The following is a 14,540-nucleotide window of genomic DNA, read 5'->3' as shown; positions in this document are numbered from 1 at the left end:
AATTCATTAGACTCATATAATTGTCCTAACTAATCACGTCTGTATTTCAAGATTAAAGCTAGAACTACTGTGTTTTACTGTTCATATTACTTTATACTTGACTTAAAAACTAAGCATTAAAATCATATATATTTAATCCAATCTCATCAATAGCTAGAGCTTTTTAGCTTCATTGATGTTCTATTTGGTTATTGACATGTTAAATATCTCATAAAAAATTCTATAGAAGGCATACAAAAATCCATTAATAGAAGAAAAATCTCTGAATTTTTACACTGTTTTTAACATCAAATAGCTTTCCCAACAATTATGAAAATCTCACTATTCTGAAGAGACCTACCAATTTCAAACTTTGTCCCAGCAACATTTGCTGTAATGGTTCCCTTCTTTTTCTTCTTTCTGACTTTCCTTTTCATCGTACTTTGATAAGGCAATTCTGTATTCAGATCCAGGGGAGTGGGTCCCTGAATAACTTTAAAAGAAATGTAAACCAACCAAATGTCATTGAAATAATAAGAACTCCACACCAAAGAACACAAATGCCCCTGCCCTCCCGCCCACCACGACAAGGTAAAAGTATAAATTCTTATTCTTTAAGGGTCCCCAGTTGATTTTTAATTCTTGGAAAGATTACCAGTGATGATCTATAAAATGTAGATCTATATAGTAGGTCCACATGTTAAATCAAGCTGCTTACCTCTTTCCTGAGGCAGAGATGGCATTCTTGTCTGTGCCAATCAACGAGCAGAGTGTGTTGCTGTACAAGCTCTTAGGAAACCTGGAAGACCCACATTAGTCTAAGTAGGATACGGCTCCAAATCACTGCAAGTTCCTATCATACTATCTTGGTGGGATCCTCAGATTTCAGGATACTGAAATTATGGGATAAGAAGGTACCTGCAGGAATTTTAAAACACAGGTATGTAGAAAACAACTCTTATGATTTTTTTTCTTCAATATATGTCAATACTCTTCTTTTTAAAAGTCAAGTGAAAAAAAAAAAAAGAAAAAAAAAAGTCAAGTGAAGATGAAAGTTAATGTAGTCAATAAACAAATACAGTTAATTTATTAAACCTTATGCATAAGCAACAGTCCTCTGTTTTTAGAAGAACACAGTCTAAAGGAAACATATTTACATACAGTAAATAACATGATTTACACAAAGAAGAAAAAAAATAATATTATTCACTACCATTTATTGAACACTTTCTATTTCAGGCCACTTATACCACTTAATCTCTCAACAAAACTATAAGGTAGAAGCTTTTATCTCTAACAGGTAAATACGTTGAGCTCAGAAAGGACAAATCTTTACAAAGAAAGTAAGGGACAAAGTGGAGATTAAAATAGTATCTCTCTGATATCAGGACCCCATACAACCTTCAACTCAATGCCTGGAAGCCCAGCTGCAGCTCCCCTTTTAGTATGAAATGGTGAAATAAGTGCCAGGTTAGAGGCCACATGCTGACAGAATGGAGATGAAAGAAATTCCCTTTTAAGGTGTGTGTCAGGGGAGGGAGTGGCTACATAAAACAGATCACATTTGAGTTATGCCTTTAAATACGAGAACAATTTTGAAAAGTAGAAAATGGGAGGAGTCATCACCAAAATGATCTTATTTGGGCACACAGAGGAACACAATAAAACATTTTGCAATGAATGAACTAATTTGATCTGGCCATGCCTCAATATGGCCTGTATTACATTTCACTTTTATTTTCATTATGTATGTATGAACCTAGGGGTTGCACCCTGACTATACTATACTATATTATCAGCTTTCTAATTTCTCCCATCATACACCAAGAATCTTGAATGTAAAATGTCTCCAAATATAATGAAAATTTATTAAACCTATCATAATAAACAAAGGTATGATATCAACACCTTTATCAAGAGATTATCAGGTTTATGAGAAATTCAGAAGTATTTGAAAATCAGCTACATAAAATGTGACTCTTATAATTCACTCCCAACAGTCATTAAAAACAAGACTAATTATTAAAGAAAATTTAGAAGTTAGTTTGTTTTTAGGAATCATTTTCACTACAATAATTCTCTAGAATAATTCAAAATCAAAACTAGGGAAATATGATCTATTACAGAAACTGTGGGCAGGTACTATGTTAAGAATCTAAACTATTTTACCTCAGTAACAAACTTGGAACTTGGGTCTCATCTCCCCCAGTATTCCAGATACGGAAATTAAGGCTAAACAAGTTAACTAAATCAAGGTAAAACATCTTATAAAAAGAAAACCTAGGTTTTGAACCTAATTCTGTCTGATTATTCTGTTCATTGAGCCCCACTATTTTCAGGCAGCATGCTAATATACTATCTAGATGTACAAGAAGCTTGTGACCCTACTGCAGTCCATACTGCAAGATACGGGAGTATTCTGGGAATTCATGATACTTCAAACAGTGAAATCACAGTAAACATCCCTAACTGGATAATAGATCCCTATTCCAAGCTGGAAATAGACTGGATCATTTTTCAGAATAAAAGAAAGGAGTAGTCTGAAGTTCAGTTGATTTCTTTCTGGAACTTCTGATACCTAGGTAACTATTTGAGTTTACAGGTCCTTATCCAGCACCTTGTTATTGGAGTAAACAAAGATCCTCTTATAGTAACAGAGTGCTTATTACGTTGAAAGTAGGTGACAAAGTCAACAAGAGTTCAAGAACAATATTTGCCTAACTATACTAACAATAAATCAATAATTGTTGTACACCGTAAAAGCAAATTTATTCATTTCTGACTTAAATAATGAGGCTCATAACTTCGATCTATATAGGGCTCAAAACAAGAACTGAGCTTCCCAGGTGGCACTAGTGGTAAAAAAATCAAAAAACAAAAGACCCCACCTGCCAATGCAGGCAACAAGAGATGTGGGTTCAATCTCTGTGTCGGAAAGATTCCCTGAAGGAGAGCACGGCAAACAACTCCAGTATTCTTGGGCTTCCCTGGTGGCTCAGACGGTAAAGAATCCACCTGCAATGCGGGAGACCAGAGTTCGATCCCTGGATTGGAAAAATCCCCTGGAGGAGGGCATGGCAATCCACTCCAATATTCTTGCCTGGAGAATCCCCATAGACAGAGGAGCCTGGTGGGCTACAGTCCACGGGGTCTCAAAGAGTTGGACAAGACTGAGCGACTAAGCACAGCACACAAAACAAGAACTACTATTCCTTCCCCCAACCACACAAGAATTAAAGGCCTTAAAATTATTCTTTCCATAGATAACGCTTAATTCCATTTATGGTTTGGTGAATAACAAGAAAAGTGCTCTAACGAATTCCAGGACTTCATTCTGTCATTCAATTCTAACCATTTCACTTCACTCTAAACAAGAGATGTGAGATGACAGATTGATCACATCACTCAGACAATCCCATGGCTACCTACTTTCCAAAAGGAGAAGCATGTTTCAGTTACCTCTGAAATAACCCAACAGTTTCTGAAGTTTGGCTACAAAGTAAAATCACCTGGGGCCTTTTGAAAATCCTGGTATCCTGGCCACACCCTAGACCCAGGCGAGGCTTAAGCAGCAGCATTTGTTGTTGTTCAGTCCCAGACCCCAAGGACTGCAGCATGCCAGGCTTCCCTGTCCATCACCAACTCCTGGAGCTTGCTCAAACTCTTGTCCATTGAGTCAGTGATACCATCCAACTATCTCATCCTCTGTCATCCCTTTCTCCTCCTGCCTTAAATCTTTCCCAGCATCAGGGTCTTTTCCAATGAGTCAGTTCTTCATATCAGGTGGCCAAAGTATTGGAGCTTCAGCTTCAGCATCAGACCTTCCAATGAATAATAAGGGTTGATTTCCTTTAGAATTGACTGGTTTGATCTCCTTGCAGTCCAAGGGACTCTCAACAGTATTCTCCAGCACCACAGTTCAAAAGCATCAGTTCTTCAGGGTCCAACTCTCACACCTGTACCTGACTACTGGGAAAACCATAGCTTTGATTAGACGGAGCTTTGTTGGCAAAGTAACGTCTATGCTTTTTAATATGCCATCTAGGTTTGTCATAGCTTTGCTTCCAAGAAACAAATGTCTTTTAATTTCATGGCTGCATTCACCATCTGCACTGATTTTGGAGCCCAAGGAAATAAAGTCTATCACTGTTTCCATTGTTTCCCCATCTATTTGCCATGAAGTGATGGGACCAGATGCCATGATCTTAGTTTTCTGCATATTGAGTTTTAAGCCAGCTTTTTCATGCTCCTCCTTCACCTTCATCAAGAGGTTCTTTAGTTCCTCTTCACTCTCTGCCATAATGGTGCTATCATCTGCATATCTGAGGTTACTGTTATTTCTCCTGGCAGTCTTGATTTCAGCTTGTGCTTCATTCAGCCTGACTTTTCACATGATGTAGTCCGCACGTAAAGTTAAATAAACAGGGTGACAATATATAGCCTTGATGCACTCCTTTCCCAGTTTGGAACCAGTCCATTGTACCATGTCTGGTTCATGCTGTTGCTTCTTTACCTGCATACAGGTTTCGGGCAGGCAGGTGGTCTGGTATTCTTATCTATTTAAGAATTTTCCAGTTTGTTGTGATACACACAGTCAAAGGCCTTAGCATAGTCAGTGAAGCAGAAGTAGATGTTTCTCTGGAATTTTCTTGCTTTTTCTATGATACAATGGATGTTGGCAATTTTTAAAACTCTGTAAGTGAGTCTGGTGTGTAGCTAAGGCTGACAACCTCTGCTGTAAGCACACAACTGCACTAAAGCAAATAGTAGTTAATTAAAACATGAAAGTGAAAGTGTTAGTTGCTCAGTTAGTCACTCAGCCTTGTCTGACTCTGTGACCCCACAGACTATAGCTGACCAGGCTCCTCTGTCCATGGAATTCTCTGTGCAAGAATACTCGAGTGGGTAGCCATTCCCTTCTCCAGTGGATCTTCCTAACCTAGGATCAAACCTGGGTCTCCTGCCTTGCAGGCAGATTCTTTACTGTCTGAGCCAGGAGGGAATCCCCAGTTACAAGGTAAACATATATAGTTTTAAGAAAAATGTCAAACAAAGACGAAAACATTTATAACTGTATGAAAAGGTCAAATAGGTAAAAGTCGTCTATAAAAATCCTCATATCTAGTTCAAATAAACAAGTTAGGAGAAAAAAGAATTAGGAGATCAGCAGAAATTGATTTCTAACACAATTTTATTTTGCAAGTAAAGAAGCCATTTCCAAGAGAAATCAAGTTACCAAAATTTCAAGGAAATAGTAACTTTAAATGTAGAACACCTAGTGCTACCATGCAAAACAAAGCTGCGTTAACACTGGAACACAAAGATGCTGATACACCGTGACAGTACCCTTTCTGCACAATGCTTCCCACATTTCTACCCATCACTTAAAATCCACATTAATTTCTGCTTTTTCCTTAAAGTTTCTTCCGCTCGTGGCTGAAGAAATTCATTTCTCCCTCTTCTGGTCTATCAGAGACCATTCGCATCCCTGTCATAGCATCAATCACAAACCAAGAAACACCTCCATGAAAACGGTGGTTCTCTTCTATCCTGTTCATTCCTCCACTCCCAGGCCCTGAAATAGTGCCTAACATAGTGCTCAATAAGAGCTTGTTCATGAATTTAAAGAAAATAATCAATTAACTAATGACACCTGGGAATAAGATGAGGTGGTTATGGAGCTCCAAGAAGCAATATGTATAACTTTTATATTTTTAAGCGAAAAAAGCAAAGTACATAAAAGTTCACATTTCTGTAAAATGATGGATGTGTGCACAGAGCAGTGGTGGCCTTTTGTATTAATATCTAGGGGCAGAGCCAAGGAAGTCTTCCATGTATACCCTTTAGCACCCAAAGCATGTATCACCTATTCAAAAAGTTAAATACATGTGATAAAAGTTTGTGTCAACATTATCATGTTGAGAATAAAAATATTCAAATTTTATATTTCAGTTAGATGAAAGAATACGGTAGAAAGAGCTCTGAGCAAGAAGTCAGTTAGAATTCTTACCTTTACCCTGCCATTTACCAGACAGATGACTTACTTTCTTAATAAGGAGAAGGAAAGAACTGATTCTTTCCAGCCCTAAAGTCTAAAATGTCAACCAGTTGAGGATGCTCTTTTGTATGACAACATGATGAAGACATGTAGAAAACAGGTGAACTGTGACCATCCCCAGTAATCCCCCCAGTCTATGCCCTGGAGATGCTATACATGGGCTTTTTGTACATATTTGTGAAATTTTAGCTTACCATAAATTACTAAAATAATCTAACAAAAAAGGTCAGTTGGAATCAAAATTAGAGCTGAATTGAAAATACATAAAATAATGTCAAGTAAAAATGTGATAAAAGGGCATTTCCTGGGGTCCAGTGGTTAGGACTAGGGGCTTTCACTACTGGTGCCAGGGTTGAATCCCTGCTCCAGAAACTAAGATCCCACAAGCCACACAGAGTGGCCCAAGGAAAAGGAAGAAAAGTTGTTTTTCTGGTAATGAGAAGAAGGAGAAGAGACTCAAACAAACCAGTACCTACTGTACACTAACCACTTTCACATACCTTTATGTGTAATATTTAGTCCATGCAAAGAACTTTTGATTCTAATATTACATTTGGTAAAGTTTATATTCCATGGCAAGTAACTTGCTCAAAGTCACATCTTAACAGGTGACAATGAAGTGGTTTGTCTCTAAAGTCCATGTTCTTTCCCACTTTTTGTGCTACTTTCAAAACTCAAAATATGTCTTTAAACATATTAAGGACGTCTCAAAGAAGCTTAACTCTGTTTGACTGGAACTATTTTAAAAGCTAGGGAATGAGAGCCAGAGAATCAAACTGTGATTTAAAATGTGGTTGAGATCACAAAGTCCTAGCAGATTTAGTCTCTCTTTTTGGATACCCTAGGCAGCTGGTGGTACCCAGATCACCTTCCTGTTTCCCTTCATGAATGTATTGCAATTCAACCAATATTGTTATGGATCAGGTACTGTTCTCAGTAAATAAAATGGATTTAACAGTTTTCTTTCTTTGTGGTGTTTGCATTATACTTGGGGAGAGACAAATAACAACAGCAAACATTAAATAAGTAAACTTGAGAAAATGCTAAGCTCTATGGAGAAAAAAAAACAGAGCTGGTAGTTAGGATTTCAAGAGTGTGGTAGAGGCAGGGCAGCGGGGAGGATGAAGTTTTGTAATTTTAAATATTGTATCCAGACAGGCCTTACTGGGGATGATTTACCAAGGAGGGCAATGACTTGTTATCACAAACGGAGTTGATAAAAATATCATGCATAAGTGCAGATACGGGCACGTAAGCATGGACGGATGTGAACATATATAATAAGGAGGAAATGAAGAAACTGACGACTTTCTGGATACTGAACAATCTTTAAGCCCTTCAAAGTGACTCCTCTTCCTAAACCTTAGTTTTCCTATGTCTTTATTCTCTACATTAATTTTTATATTACTATTTTCACACTGACCAGGGGTGGAACAAATATGTGTCACAATGCTTGTAACTGGTTTTACATACTTTTGAGAGTGAGATCTCAATCACTCCCTCCACCGTGTGTCCCCAGCTTGTACTGACATTAGATTGTGACACACTCCTCAGGACCCTCTCTGGTTCTCGGCTCCTAGTATCACAGTTTTGTGAATCTAGCTCAGTCCTAACCCCACTTCCATAATTTGAGTTCTCAAAACTCATTTTAAAAAAATCTGTATTATCCAGTTCAGGCTATGTAATGCTGAAATAATCTCAGGCGTTTAAAACAACTAGGTCTATTCCTTGATGCTACATATAAACCAAAGACTGGCAGGGTGCTCCACATATCATATCACACAGAAGCCTGAGCTGTCTGAACAGCCATCGTCCTAACAATAACAATGTGCCAGAGGGAAAGAGAGTTTTGGAGGATCTTATCCAGGCAACCAATGACAGAATTTCTGCTCACAATTCAACAGCCTGAAGCAGTCACATGACCACAGTGAACAAGAATTAGGAAGTGCTATCATATCAAATGACTAGCAGGGGGAAAAAAGCTAGTAAATAACACTAAGAACCACCACAGACTCAAACTTTGATTACTCTCTATTTGAACCTAGTACTATTTTATAGTTCTCCATAGCTCCACTTCATAGTATTCTCCCCTGCCTAGAAAAATAAATAGCTGAAGATTCTGTATTGAGTCCAGTCTCCTTAGATGTATTACATTCTAAATTAGACTGTTGAAAATTTAGGTCCAACTCTGATTCGTGAGCAATGTGATGGGAGTCACTGGAGGATTTAAAGAGGAATATATTGTGTTGTGTGCTCAGTCATGTGCAACTCTTTGAGACCCTATGGATGATAGCCTGCCAGGTTCCTCTGTCCATGTGTCTTTTCAGGCAAGAATACTGGAGTGGGCTGCCATTTCCTCCTGCAGGGTATCTTCCCAATTCAGGGATGGAAACTGTGTCTTCTGTATTTCCTACATTTCCAGGAGATTCTTTACTGCTGAGCCATCAGGAAAGCCCCCAAAGAGGAGTAACATAATCCAAATTTCTTTTTGGTAGGTTATACCAGCAGTTATTGTGGAGAATGGATGGAAAAGGGGCAAGAGTGAACAGGCAGTTTCAAGAGTTACAAAACTCTGGGAGACAGATGCTAAGAGCTTGATCATGGACGACGCAACAGACACAGGAAGAAAGAATAGGGTTACTACAGAAGAACAGCAGAACCTGGTGATCAAGGAGGAAGTTATCTCGGATGACACAGTTCTCTGCCTTATGAGAACTGAGCAGAAGACGGCACCATTCATCTAGAGAAGGCAGAAAGAAGAGCCACTTTGAGGGATGAGATGATTACAATTTTACATTTGTAGAAAAGGATGGATGGAAAAAAAATGGAAAATAAGACAAAAGAATTTGTGATGACTAAAGATAAGGAAAACATCCACTTTTATAAATAAAATGCTTTTAGTTAAACACAAAAAGGTCCCTTCTGAAGCATAACTGCTCCTATTTCTGTGCTCTCTGCCAGAAAACAATAATAGATTTTCAAAATGCCCAGCTGTCTGACGAGTGAACAAATGACATCACCCAAACAACTGTCATAACAATAATGCATTGCCACCACTCATTGTGTATACAAATTAAAAGGATTTTTAGAGAAGCTACATACTCCCTGAACATAGAAGCTTTTGTCTCCCTTTCTCAGACTGGGTATATTTTCAAAAGCTAGTTCTGTAGTGTGTTCTAGACCTTAAAAAAACCATTTAATCAACCATTTGTAAAGACCCAAATGAGAGTCTTAACATAATGCGACATTATATAAGAATAAACAGAAAAGTATTTATTCATTCTAGCAACAATTAATATTGACCTTGAGCAACAGGGGTAACTCCCACTAATGTACTGCATATTTATATTTCAAATTGCCTTAGCCTGCTTAGTATCTGCTCAGTGTTTATAATTAAATTACAGCACCCATACAAAATTCCACTAAGCTCTGTGGAATCCCTTGTGTTTGGAATTTAGTGTAGTATGACATGAAGAAATTGGGATTGATAAATAGGTAATGATAACATAGCACACCTTGAAAGCATTGTTTTCCTTATTAATAGCTGTATTTCCAGTACTTATGATAATGAGAAAGACAAAAAGCTCACTCAAAAATGTTGAACTAAATAAAGTTCAAAGCCAGTATCAGCTATAAGTCAGATATTAAAGTGACAGATGACAGGCTGATTACATAATATAGCCATCAAATGCTAAAGGACAGTTAAAAACTGCTTTGGGTACATTTCTCCTAGAATATAATGTTGCAGTTCTATACAATTCTCCAGTAACCTAAAAGAAAGTCTCACTTGCTCCCTAGGAATAACACATTATGTTATCAATTAACTTGTAAATATGTCATTCACTTTTGTAAATCCATTTGCCCCTTTCATTTCCCCACCCTGCAAAGAGCTGTACCATATCTAACATAGTTGAATCTCGCATCCTCAAAATACTCAACCCATGCTGGGCTTCCCTGGCAGCTCAGCTTATAAAGAATCTGCCTGAATGCAGACCCCAGTTGGATTCCTGGGTCGGGAAGATCCACTGGTGAAGGGATAGGCTACCCACTCCAGTATTCTTGGGCTTCCCTGGTGGCTCATCTGGTAAAGAATCTGCCTGCAATGTGGGAGACCTGGGTTGGGAAGATCCCCTGGAGAAGGGAAAGGCTACCCACTCTAGTATTCTGGCCTGGAGAATTCCATGGATTGTATAATCCATGGGGTCACAAAGAGTGGGACACAGATGAACGACTTTCACTTTCACTTTCATGCTGACTCCATAAACACTTCTATCTTGTTCTAAGCTATAAACTTGTAACTAGAGGTTCTTTGGACCCATCTTTCCATTTCAGTAACCTATACCACACAATGAAAGAAAGGGACTGGGGGAAGTGGAGAATTTTTAAAATATCCGGTTCTCTCTTCCCTGCCAGAAAATGCACAATAGATACCAAAATGCACAGCTGGTGAACAAATGACATCACCCAAAAGTTATCTGATGCCAGCATTCTAGTTCAAAACTTAACTGTTTAGCTTCTGCTGAAAACCTGGCATGTCTCTTATGTTTCTTTTCTTGGGCAAAGGCATCATTACTGTCAAGTAAATCAAAATCATCTTTATCTCTTTCTTGGACTTCCGTGTTTGATACTCATTCAATGCACACCCTATAGCCAATTTTAGGGTATATATTAGCTCTTTTTTTTTTTTTTTTTGGCTCTTTTCAGTTTATTGCATGAAGGAGTTACACTAGTCCAAGTTAAAAGCAGACCCCAAATGGTTACATTATACAAGCTGTGAGGTTTTTAAACTTGTGACAAGGGACAGAAGGGAAATTCTACTCATTGCAAGGAAATCCTCACTTAAGCTTCAGTGAGCCAAAAGCACTTAAAACCCATGAACCTTCAGCTGGTCGTCCTTAGCCAGTCCAATCTCTACCAGGAACTGGCATATGTTCTTGCGCTGGTCACCCTGTAGCTGAATTACTTCTCCATATTCTGGATGCTCAATTACAGTACCATTGCAGGCAAATTTCTTCTTAAACGCCTTCACTAGTTTCTTTTTATCGTAATCATCAGCGATCCCTTGGACAGTAGTAAGGGTCTTCCTGCCGTTTCTCTGTTGAATTCTTATATGGATATAATCCTCAGTGCCAGCAGGAAGCAGATCATCACCCTTACTTGCATCAGCAAAGGGGTCGAAAGAGTGGAGGTTCTGGATAGCGGACATATTTAGGTATATATAGTTCTTTATTCATCTTACTATATACTTCTAAAATGTGTTTTAAGTCTTAAGTGTATAAAATGCATTGGGTTGTTAAGCCTCTGATGTCATCCATATCAGTTAGTAAGTTAACACATGAAGAAAGACTATTAGCTACCTAATAGCCTTTCACTAGTTCTTCCTTGGAGAAGGCGATGGCACCCCACTCCAGTACTCTTGCCTGGAAAATACCATGGATGGAGGAGCCTGGTAGGCTGCAGTCCATGGGGTTGCAAAGAGTCGGACACGACTGAGTGACTTCACTTTGACTTTTCACTTTCATGCATTGGAGAAAGAAATGGCAACCCACTCCAGTGTTCTTGCCTGGAGAATCCCAGGGACGGGGGAGCCTGGTGGGCTGCCGTCTATGGGGTCGCATAGAGTCGGACACGACTGAAGCGACTTAGCAGCAGCAGCAGTTCTTCCTTACTAAGTCACCTGAGTAATTATTAGATGTGGCATTGTGCCGATCTAAATAGCTACATTTCCCAGACTTTGTTACAGGTATACATGGCCATGTGACCAAGTTCTGACCAGTGAGTGTAGGTGAAAGTTGTTGAGCGAAACTTTCCAGTAAAGGGAGGTAGACAAGTGATGGACACTCATTTATTTTCTTTCTTCCTTCCATCCTGAAATGCAAATGTGATTACATAAAGTGCCAAAAATCAAGAGAAATAAGAGGAGACTTCATTATACGTTTCCTCTATGAGGTAACTGTCTCCAAGGCAGCAGCTTTAAAAATGTCTTTTAATTTACATATTCTTCAATGTCAAACACAGAGCCTGGAACATAGGAGCTAAACTGCTGAGCTTCCATATCAGAGAGATAAAATTGTATGGGAGATTTTGAACTTAACAAAGAGTACTCACAGATATAGAGAACAAATAATGGTTACCAGTGATGAGGGAGGGGAGGGTCAACATAGGGGTGAGGGAGTGGGAGATACAAACTATCGGGTATAAGATAGGCTGCAAGGATGTGCTGCACAACTGGGAAGATAGCCAATATTTTGTAACAGCTGCAAATGGAGTGTAACCTTTAAAACTGTATATTCTTTTAAATTTCTACTGTATTAATTTCTAGAATCAGGTAAATTTGTCACAGTGTTCAAGCCCCTCTAAATTAAATTAAATCCCAGTAAAATTAAGCCATAGTCTTAGAGTCATGCAGTCCAAGTGTAGAAAATCCATATGAAAGAAAAGAAAATGCGCAAACCTAGTTCATATAATGCTCTGTATCCCCCAGCAGCTAAACTAAGCTGGGTGTTTCACTATAAGATCTTAAGGATAGAAGGAATAATAAGACTATTTTATTTCTAGATCATTACACAAGGTGTAAAGAGAATTTACAAGAACAGCTTTTAACTAATTAAACTTAACTATATTTTAATAAGTTTGGCTCATTTTAAAATAAGACTCTTTCCCCAGAGTCATTCCAGACCTTTAAAAACACTATCTGGCACCACAATCTTTGCTGTGAAACCAGTCCTTTTATAGAATTGCAAAGAAACAAAAGTATTTTTGTCCTTCATTCTAAAAACAATAACAATGCAGAATAGAATTAGTGCCCAAAGTTAACCAGTGCTCAATAATATAATACCCACAGACACTAAACTTTCCAATATTATAAATTTCTTTTTTAATAATTCTTTCTTCTCTTGACCTCTACTTTCCCTTCTCACCCAGAATAAATAAATACTATTGAGATGTATCACTACTCTGTTTAAAAGTTTAGTTACCCTCCATTATTTCATTACATTTCTAATTAGAAATGTAGGCAATAAACATCTTTTAACACTCACTGTTTTGAAGGTGTTAATCGCTCATTCATGTCTGACTCTTTGTAATCCCATGGACTGAAGTCCTCCAGGCTCCCCTGTCTATGGAATTCTCCAGGCAAGAATACTGGAGTGGGTAGCCATTTTCTTCTCCAGAGGATCTTCCTGACCCAGGGATCGAACCTAGGTCTCCTGAATTGAAGGCAGATTCTTAACTGTCTAAGCCACTTTTACTAGATGCCATATTGAGAAAAAATAAATGTGTCCTGCCTTCCACAAACACATTTATCCTTCAGAAAAGTAGGTTAGCATATCCAAAACTACCTAAAAGATAAGAACTCATCTAAAACAAACTGAAATTCTGATTATTTCAACAGAAATATACTTAATGAAAGTCGACCCTAAGAATCGGTAAAATTAAACATATAACCATAAGTTCACAACATGCACCTCAGTGTTATAAATTTACTATTATACAAAATTAATGAAGTTGATTTTCTGTGGTGCCTCACAGGATTTAGCTTTATTATTTTTAATGTTACCTCGTATTCAAACTAACCTATATGCAGGAGATCAAGATAGCAGTGTATGGGGGGGTGTGGAGCTCACCTTTCCCTCCACAAACACAACTAGGAGTGCAATAATTCTCATGGGAAACTAACTAGAACCTACAGAAGGACTCCTATATAACCAAGGCTGCGAAACAGATTTACACAGCATTGTGTAGCATGGGAAGAAACACTTCAGGTTGGACCTCTGCCCCTGAGAGAATTAAGAAGGAAAGGGACATCACACAGATGGAGCTTGTCCTGGGGAATGAGTGGGTCAAGCCCAGACTGGATATCCCAGTCCTGGGGTCCAAAGCACAGAGACAAGCCACCTTGGCTGCATAGGGAACTGCAGGGACAGATAAAACAGGAAGCCCAGACTCCACTGATGAGGAGTGCACCAGTGCTGGTGTGTCCCAGGGCCAAAGAGGGCAAAAGAGGTCTGCCCTGGCAACTACTGCCTCTCTGCTGGCCAGTCTGAGCCAAGTGAACACTCCAGCCTCCCTCATCCATGCCACAGCTTGACACTGAATCTACAGCAGCCAGGACCTGGGAAAAGACTTGATCTAGGGATGCAGAGATGATCCAGGGGCCTAGGAAGTGGCCCAGGTGGGGCAGCTGCAGGGGCTACTGTTGGTGCTTACACAAACAGCATGCCCCAGAAGCAGCCCAAACTCCTGGCACCATGGCCACCTGAATTTCTGAGACCTCCTTGCACCACCCAGTCCTAGTTGGGTAAATGTTCTGGCCCATCCACTCTATGCCACAGACTAGCAATGGACCTGGAGAAGCCACCACAGGGGAAAAGAGGACTGGAAGCTGCATCTAAGCAGAACCACAGATACTTACATAAGCAGCGGATCAGAGCTCTGTGGACTTACCTGGTGGCTCAGATGGTAAAGAATCTGCTTGCAATGCGGGAGACCCAAGTTCGATCTC

General features: G+C 39.0%; 1 protein-coding gene and 1 pseudogene across 7 annotated transcripts in view; both read right to left on the bottom strand.

Annotated features, from left to right (window-relative positions):
- Nucleotides 1-14,540, bottom strand: part of TTLL7 (tubulin tyrosine ligase like 7) — a 150,698-nt gene that overhangs the window by 94,405 nt on the left and 41,753 nt on the right. For 5 of the 7 annotated variants that reach the window (XR_001497116.3, XM_005204387.5, XM_005204390.5 and 2 more), the window contains exons 2-3: nt 698-897; nt 341-472 (exon numbers count right to left, since the gene is read on the bottom strand). Coding sequence is in view for 6 of the 7 variants with exons in the window: in XM_005204387.5 (XP_005204444.2) it covers nt 341-472; nt 698-722 (157 nt within the window). In the remaining variant the exon portion in view is untranslated. Of the gene's footprint in view, nt 1-340; nt 473-697; nt 898-14,540 lie in introns of those variants that run through there. The other 2 variants (XM_059884558.1, NM_001192943.3) reach the window with 2 other exon arrangements.
- Nucleotides 10,713-11,243, bottom strand: LOC100300942 (eukaryotic translation initiation factor 1-like pseudogene; annotated as a pseudogene).

This window comes from Bos taurus, chromosome 3, assembly GCF_002263795.3.
Source record: "Bos taurus isolate L1 Dominette 01449 registration number 42190680 breed Hereford chromosome 3, ARS-UCD2.0, whole genome shotgun sequence".
Classification (NCBI taxonomy): domain Eukaryota; kingdom Metazoa; phylum Chordata; class Mammalia; order Artiodactyla; family Bovidae; genus Bos; species Bos taurus.
The sequence above is the reverse complement of the archived record's forward strand: the minus strand, read 5'-3'. Positions and strand labels throughout refer to the sequence as shown.